General features: G+C 39.5%; 1 protein-coding gene across 1 annotated transcript; it reads right to left on the minus strand.

Annotated features, from left to right (window-relative positions):
• Positions 1-449: 449 nt before the first annotated feature.
• LOC146642528 (uncharacterized) lies at positions 450-3,028 on the minus strand. The gene is made up of 3 exons (XM_085398610.1): positions 2,214-3,028; positions 1,930-2,098; positions 450-1,418 (listed from the first exon to the last, which is right to left on the minus strand). The coding sequence occupies exons 1-3, from the start codon at positions 2,902-2,904 to the stop codon at positions 1,319-1,321; spliced, it is 960 nt and encodes a 319-aa protein (XP_085254736.1). The 5' UTR covers positions 2,905-3,028; the 3' UTR covers positions 450-1,318.
• Positions 3,029-8,984: the final 5,956 nt, after the last annotated feature.

An 8,984-nucleotide genomic window follows, 5' to 3' on the forward strand; every position in this document is an offset into this window, starting at 1 on the left:
CCTCCCTGTCTTCATCATCTGTTGTCTTCGTCTCCGTTATCAGTCATCATAATTTTACCATCTCTGTGCAAGTCTGCAAATTTCTTTATTAAATCATAAGATTCTTAAATTCATCAAGTCTCTCTGTGCCTGGGTCCTCGTCACAAAACATGACATCACTGTTTTGCACATTTTAACACAATTTAATCCCCATATTTGTGAAAGAAAAGCAAAACACTTTGTTACCTGGTGTAATGCTTTTCAGCTAAAAAGAAACATGGTCGGACTCCTACACTGTAAAAAAAAACGTGCTGTTTTTACAGGAAAACCCTGGCAGCTGGGGTTACCAGGGACTTCCTGTAAAAACGCTTTACAGATGCAACTTGTAAATTGATTTACAGTGAATGAATCTCAGATTAAAACTGTTAAATCTACAGGAAAAAGAAGTTAATTTCACACATAGATGTGATATATAAATACACTATTTCCTGTATCTTTTACAAGTAATAAATGCTTTTTGTGGATCCATAAACTGCAAAATTAACAGGGAAATATCGTACAAAGAACTAATTTAAAATGGTAGAACTACGGTGAAACTGTGCATATTAAATGGAGCTGCTCTGTAAATTATACATAAAATCTATGCTGAATATTATATGTTTTAATGTAAAATTTTAACCATAACCCAGCAAATTTCTTACTGCTACGCCTACACCCAAACATGCAAAAATACACATGAGAAAACACAAGAGAGGAAAATATCACTTTTGGGAAATTTATTTTGCAGCCACATTAGCAAAATGACAGCAAATGGATCCATTTTTCCAACTAACACAATATGCAAGGCACACAGCAACTACACAATTCAATCAAAATATAGGCTATAAAAGCTGTGGAACATTCCTGCAAAGCAAGAACCATGTTCATGAAACAAGCATTTGTTAGACCCTCCACCAGAAAAAGTTAAATAACCTGTTAAGACTTTAAAACAAAAAACACATATTGTGCCAAAAATGATCATAATCACCGTGCAACGCAACACGCACCCTGCTGTCACCACAACCATGGCCCTGGTCAGAAAACATCAGCAAAACCACGTGGTGAAACAAACCTACACATGTGGTCTAGAAACACTGCAGTAGCAGCATGTTGTTTTTTTTCTTTTCTTATGTAAATAAAGAACATTCCTACAAAGAAAGAACATCTTCATGAATTGGCTTCATGCATTCGACCAGTAAAAGGTTCCAGTACACATTGTGGAACAAAATTAACAAAGTAAAACTAACAGTCCACAGAGAGTCAAGATTTAGGCTTAGCGCCACTCGTGGTCGGCGAGATCCTAAATCAGGGTGAGGACTCGAGGGTTCACACTGAGACGACGCTTTGAGTTTTTGTTCTCTACTTTGGTTCCTTTTTCTGGGTTTATGGAGAAGAAACACCTGTAGAATAACAATCATATAAAAGTTTATTAAGCATTTTTATAATTGATCAGTTAAAATACACATACAAAGTAAGTAAAAATTAAGTATATACATATATATACAGTCATGGCCATGACCACGTTCAAGACAAAGTATAACCAAAATGCTGTGGGGAAGTGAACAATGCATGGTCAAAAGTATTGGCACCCTTCACGAGTGTCTTCTGCAGTGATATGTCACACTTTAGCATTGTTAAAATCCAAAGCAAAGGTTATAGGTAGTCAGACGTCAGTTGACGCTTGGTCTAGCCCTGAGTCTCGGCCAGGCTTGGACCCAGATTCAGACTGTTAATGTATTTAAAAAAACCAAACAAACAAAAAAAACAACAACAAAAAACAGAAAAAACAACTGAAACCGGCTCCAAAGCCGACCGAGACTCAGAGCCAGACCTGGACTCGAACCACATCAAAGCCAGACTCCAGATCCCAGAGTCTCAGTTATGAGAAATAACAAAGCCATATTTGTTCACCTCTGAAGAAACTCTAAAGTGGAAGCCAGCTCAGATGGATAATGGATGTTGAAATTGTAGTAGCTCCCGAACATGAGGCACAGTGCAGAAATGAAGGAGGATATGTTTGTGCTGACGAGGTGCCGATCAACACTCAGCATGTATCTTCTTGAGGAATAGCAGGACTGTCCTGTGAAGAAATTATTTAACAGGTTATATCAATAAACACGGCAGTCACATGACATTCTATAAAAAATGCACTTAAAAAAAAAAAAGAGAGAGAGAGAGCTATGAAACAGACTTACCACACATGATAATAGTGGGTGTCAGAGGCACTTGCTCCAGTTGTACCTCATCTGCCAGACATGTATCTTCAACACAGAGAAGCATGGACTCCTCCTTCTCTTCAAAGTAGCTGAGTAGCTGTTTAAGGTAAAAGAGACACATGTTTCTGAGATAAGAATGACTATCCTTCTCTGGCATATCACTGGCTGAACTAGCAGATGCCATGGTTTCATGTGTGTTTTCTGAATATTCTGTACTGTCATTTGGGGGCTGAGGACGAGATTCCTTGTACATGTCATCAATACCATCTGGGGAACAAGCTTTATGCTTCCTACACATGTGAGAAGTAAATGATGACTTTTTTGTAAACATATGCTTACAACCACTTATTGGACATGACACAGACCTGCCCCCTGCAATATGATCATTTAAGTGAGACACTAGCTCTTTCACTGTTTGAAAATGGCGGGCACATAATGAAACTGCACATTTTAAATCTGCAACAAGAGCTTTAGGAGTAGCTTGAAGTGCAGGTGCATTGTGCACACGATAAAAATGCCCCTTGAAAGCAGAGTACGTGGTGAATGTTTGGCTGCAATTGGCGCCAACACATTTAAAAATACAACAAGGCTCATTCTTATGCACTCTGCAATGTAGTACATAGCCTCTTAATGTGACCAATACCTTTTTACAAAAGACGCAGATGATCATTTTTAGTATTTCTAAAGTTTGCCTGTGCTTTTCAGCTGAACTACCATGCTAGCGCTAGGTTATGAGCCTTGGTCTAAATATCAACTGGTGCTTTTATCTCGAAAAAACGTCGCCAAGATATTGAACTTACCGTGCAGACTTTCTGACGAACAAACACAGATCCTCAAAAAACACTTGAAATCGTATGTTTGTAATTTGTCCTAACAACGTAGTTGCTGAAAGTTCGATGTTTTCTTCTCCCGTCTTCTCTCTCGTGCTGGCTCGTTAGCTATAGTCGTGAACTAGGCGCTCTTCTCCTCCCGCCCTCACGTCATTATCCAATCAGAGACGAGCTTCAGATGCACATTCAAAATTAGGCGCGCTCAGTGCAACTGTGAGTGGCCTGAAGTAGCTTACAGCTCTGTGGAGATGAGGCACCATAGAGATCCTATGGGAGGCACTGTAAGTTTGTTTAGCCTTTAATAATGAGACATTGCTGACCTAACCCAAAAAAGTATTCTAGTCTAAGTATCACATTGCAATTAAAAGAAACATAAAGAATACAAGCATTATGACAGAAGCATTACTTAGTCGTTAAATAATAATTTCTTATTGGTTACCCTACAATAGGCTGCAAATGATTTAAGAAAAAAACATGATGTAAACAATTTTAATTGTATATTTTTATATAGCCTATAAATGGAGAGGCAACCTCTCAGGTTCACAATGACATCTTCTGTGAAAACATTTTTATTAGTCCAATCCATGACTTTGCATCATTTCATGAATCATGTTAAAAGTAGGCCCAGTACATCCATGCAGTTGTAAAGTGACTTACATATACGTCATGTGTTTTTAAGGAAAACTGACTAAAACTGTGATTTTTACAGTATTTGCATGTCAAATTAACATGATTGTTTGGTTATGAGTATTACGGTGTTTCACTGTTTTTATTCACAGTATTTGTAGTTTTAACCAATAAATTTGATTATAATCACACATTCATGTTGTAAATATAACAGGAACATTCTGTTTAAAGGTTTACAATAATTCACTGTGATCGAAACAGGAAAGTTGTGTTTTGGGGTTTACTATACATTTCTGTAGGGGTTTTACATGGTTTTTATGTCAATTTCACTGCCCTTTTTTACAGTGTACCTAACTATATAAAGAGTAACTGAAGGTTAAATGCAGCTAATATGTCCTGTTTTAAGCCAGGCACTTACACCTCCGCTCCGCTGCGTCTCAGCCACCATGCTCTGGCAGCAAGAGCGCTAGAGCCAGAACAGGGGAGAGGCGAGCTGGAACAAACCATTTTGGGAGGGGGGGTATCCATACTTTTGTTGTTAAAATGTTATGTCTCAAACAAGTACAGTACTGTATGCTTTTTATATTTTTAGCAGTGTTTCACACAAACAGCAAATATTGTCAAAAAAAAGTAAGAAATCTTTGGGGGTGCTTTGATTCATTTTTGGGGGTGCTGAAGCAGAAGCACCCCCAAAAATGGGCTAAGATCGCCCCTGACTAAAACAATAAGTATTTAAATATTGCGCCTGCTAATTTGAACTGCAAATGGAGAACTCTAATGCTGCAGCTTTAAGATGAAATACGATTCTGTCTCAATATGGCAGTAGTCTGACTATGGATGACTCATTTTAATCACAAATATTGGCATTACCTTTATGGCAGTAGGAATTAAAAGTCCAACCAAGTTGGAAGATACAACAAACGAAAAAGAAGAAAGAAAAGGCATGCTGATCCATAGTATATAATTAGGTTGTTCTGTATGTTGTTGCATCATGTGCTATTAAGTAAATGGGATCATTTAGGTTAGAAAGAATAACATGTACCCTACAGGCACTGTGGAGTTCCCTCGCTTTAATCCATTTCTCAAACCCATTAATAATCTAAACTGATAACCACTCTGGATACAAGACTGATTGCATTTTGTGAGTCAGATGCATTCAGAAAGAAGGACAGCAGAACAAGCAGTCAGGCCTGAAACCCAAAAAGCCTTCATTTAATCCTTTGGTTCTCCTGTTTTCCCTTTTAGCTGACTAGCAGATGTTTGTTTGCCCAAGCGGGAGACACATGCTGGAATGCAGTTGGCTTCATTAACATTGTCCACAAACCGCGATTTGATTGCATAATGTATACTGAGTCGAAATAAGGTCAGGCATGCAAGGTGCTCTTTATTCCAGCTTGGGAGTTGAGATGCAGAATCATAAAACCTTCAGCAGTGTGCTTCTAGTCAGCCATTTGGAAATGTAATATGGATTATTTAAATCACTGTGGGAATATTAAAAGTCAGATGACTTAACAGAGTTAAAATCCTAACTAAGAAAGCTTTAGAAACTTGGAGCCAGTTTGATACAAGGCTATATTGCCACAATTTGGAAAGAATCATGCAATTTAATGGACACCTAAAACATTTAATCTGTAATTAAAGAATTTCAGCTATCTCCAGCAATATAATACCTTCATTGAAATTCAAGGATCTGAGGTCTGTTGAGTGAATTTCAGAGAAAATGCCTGCCAGATTTTAGAGAGACAGCCAAAGGAAGGCTTATGATCATGATCCATTCACAATTCAATGAAAGTCAATGAATTTCTAGACTGACTGACATACTTTTTTGTTCTGTTCATCCATTTTTTATTACCAAAGTTAAGGAAATGTCTGATTTAAGTGTAGTTGAAGTTTTAATAAGAGGATTGTTGTTTTGTTTGGCTGTGGACCTCTTTTTTTTTTTTTTTTTTTTAACTTTGAGAGACCTTTTTGTGCATTGGTTGTCACTGTAGTGGTCTTCATTTGAACATGACTTAAAAAAAATGTATGTTTAAATAAATAATTAATATTCAAATGAAAATTTAGTCAGTGTTATAAAAATAAATAAATACATAAATGCTCAGAGCTAAGCCTATATTCCATTGGCACTGTGAACTATGGAAAGTGTTTTGTCCAGCTGGATTTAAAGTCAACGTTCTTCAGCATTTACACACTTACTCAGTATGGAAATCTTCACCTTGTATGAGTATACTAAATGCACAGTTCTACATCACACAATGTTTTCCTAATAGGATTGATTTAGGCAAACGGATTTGAAACAAAGTGATTTACCTGTGTATTGTACTCTTCTCCCTGCACTATGTGTTGGGTTGGCAAATCCTCTGCCAATCAATCATCATTTAAAACTGCTTTGAAAACCTTTGTCACTGTTACTTAATACTTATTAATATTACATCAGAAATACCACACTTGGTGCTGGGGTTGGTGGACAGGATCACTAAATTGGAGACTCGGCTTTGCACCCTTGCTAAATCTGTAGCTAGCCAGACCCCTGTAGCCGGTGCAGCCAAGGGTAGCGTAGGCACCACTAGCTGCCCCCCTAGCAGACTGTCCCGAGGAGCCGGGGAAACAGGATGGCTGCGTGACGTTGAGGAGGCAGCATAGTCTTAAACAGAAACCTAGTCCAAAAATCTCTCAATCACACCACCACACAGTACTGACCCACACATATGGTTCTTACACACACACTGGACATTCTGGACATTGGTTTTGCACAACACTGGTCACTATATTCTTCATTTCCGGTTAATACTTGTACAGCTGCTGTTATTGTGTATATATTTATTTATATTTAGATTTCTTCATACATTCTTATATAGTTCTATATTGTGTATTGTGTATTTTGTTGTACAGTTATTTTATTTTCAACTTTAATTTATATATTTATCTTTATCTTATTCTTCCCAGTTAAATTTACCCTTCATTCTAATTTGTGTTGTACAGTTATTTCATTTTTAACCTTAATTTATATTTTATTCCTTCCTAGTTAAATTTACCCTTTTTAATTTTTCATATTTATTTCCTATCTTATTCATAGCCTTTTCCTTTTTTGTTTTCTTTAGGTCACGAGCAGTTGTCCAAGCATTTCACTACATATCGTACTGTGTATGACTGTGTACGTGACAAATAAAATTTGAATTTGAATTTGAAAAACAGTCCAAAGCAAAACAGTTCAGGAGGCCAGCCACATGGTAAGCAGCAGCACAAACACAGTTCAGGGGGACATCCACATGGAAATTGGGGCTGACAGAACAGGTCTGAAAGCTGGCCGCTTAGGAAGCATCGACGGAGAAGCTCAGTGTCTAATGGCCAGGAAGGTGGCTGGTGATGGTGTGGTGTGGTCAATGAACGTGGACGTGCAGGCCATGCTGGACGTGGACATGGGCATAAAGGCCATGCTGTATGTGGAGGCGCAGGATCAGATGAGGCAGGACTAGAGCTGTGCGATATGACCAAAATCTCATATCCCGATATATTGAAACTATAGATGTTTTCATTTCATCATCCGATATATTTCATCATATCGCACAGCCCTAGGAAGGGCCAGATGGCGCACTGACCTCTGGCAGAGATGCAGCTGAACCAGACAGCAGCATGGTAGTTGCTGAAAGTTCAGCTTGTGGCGGCATAGCAGCCTTGGACGGTTGGGCTGGTGGTTGAACTGGTGGTTTCCGGATTGACTCACCAGAGCCCCCAGAGGAGACATGCGGCGACGTGAACACTGTGGATGGCTGGAGTGGCTCTCCTGAGCCCCCAGCAGACACAGATGGCGGTGTAGAAACCGCGGACAGCTGGAGGGGTTCTCCAGAGCTCCCAGCGGAAACAGGCGGTTGGAGTGACTCTCCTGAGCCTCCAGCAGAAACAGGCGCAGGGCCAGCAGGTGCAGGGACCTCTGCCTGAGACGAAGCATTGCCAGCAGTTGCGGAGACGTCTGGCTGAGGTGGATGCCTCTCGGGCTGCAGCAAAACATAGTCCATCAAAGGCTGGGATCAGCGGAGTCTGCTGCAGACAGCTGAGACAGTTCACCCAAGCTCCCAAGCACAGGCTACTGTGGACCGCTGAGATGGCTCGCCTGAGCTCTCTGCTGACGGCGGAAATGGCTAAACAGGCTATAATTGCTCCATAGTCAGCTCACTAAACTCAGTGTCCATTAATCCAGGAACACAAACAAACTCAGGAGGTGCAGAAACTCAATACTCTATGCCAGGATGGGCTGACTTGGCAGCATGAACAACAGTCTCTGCATTTACAGTATTATAAATTGCTGTTATGGTTATGAGTTATGGTTATGGTTATGAGTCTGTGACTCAGTGTTTTGTGTTTGTTTAAGATATATTCCTTGATTATTTGTTATTCATGGCTTTGTTTTTCTTGGTGGTTTTTTTGTTCATTCTTTAGTATTTGTACATTTTGTATTTGTAGTTCTAGCTGCTATTTTCAGTCATTGTGCCTTCCCTGTGTCCCATGTTGCATATCCAGTCAGTCATATCTCAGTGTCAAGTCCGTGTCTCCACATCTGCATCTTTGCAAATGTCTCATACTCCTGTTTTACTTTGATAGTCCTTGTCTTATGTCACTATATTCTGCTTTGCTTCCTTTTTCTCGTTATGTCTAATATGTGTTAAGTGGCGGCTGTGTGCAGACAGGAATAGGACGCAAGGTGCAGACTCCAGAGACAAACGTAAACTGAAATAGCTTTAATGCTGAACTCAAACATAACATAACTGGAAAAAATCAAAATAAACTTAAACCAGAGGACTGACAGAACACACAGCTAAATAAACAGTAGATCGCGACACAGACACAGAGAAACACAGGGCTTAAATACACAGAGGAAGCAATCAGGGAATGGGTAACAGGAGGGAAACACAGCTGGGGCAAATCAGGCCTAACGAGACAAGGGGAAGCAAAACCAGACACATTAACATCAGACATGGACTTTCAAAGTAAAACAGGAAACCCATAACACAGACTGAACAAAAGACACAGACTCACATGCAGGCACTACAACAGAGGGAACAGAGACGTGGGACCAGGGCAGACACAGACACTGACTGGACATGGGGATATAGCAACTAAGGATACACAGAGACGTGAACTAGACAAGGGCATACAGCTGACAGGGGAGACAGAGCAACTAGAGAAGACAGAGACATAAACCATAAGACAGAACTCAAAGAAACCAAAGACTAGAAATTATAAATAATATAATAAACTCAAAAACCCTGGGTCAACGACCCAGGCATCCTAACAA

Source organism: Rhamphochromis longiceps, linkage group LG23 (assembly GCF_057381845.1).
Source record: "Rhamphochromis longiceps isolate RC_006_pf linkage group LG23, R_longiceps_female_GT1.1, whole genome shotgun sequence".
Lineage (NCBI taxonomy): Eukaryota > Metazoa > Chordata > Actinopteri > Cichliformes > Cichlidae > Rhamphochromis > Rhamphochromis longiceps.

Excerpts from the sequence above, each read along its gene's own strand:
- LOC146642528 (XM_085398610.1), bottom strand. The coding sequence starts at position 2,904 with ATGATCATCTGCGTCTTTTGTAAAAAGGTATTGGTCACATTAAGAGGC. Across the intron at positions 2,099-2,213 it reads ACCCACTATTATCATGTGTG|GACAGTCCTGCTATTCCTCA; the intron begins GTAAGTCTGTTT and ends ATTTCTTCACAG. Across the intron at positions 1,419-1,929 it reads ACTTTAGAGTTTCTTCAGAG|GTGTTTCTTCTCCATAAACC; the intron begins GTGAACAAATAT and ends GTTATTCTACAG.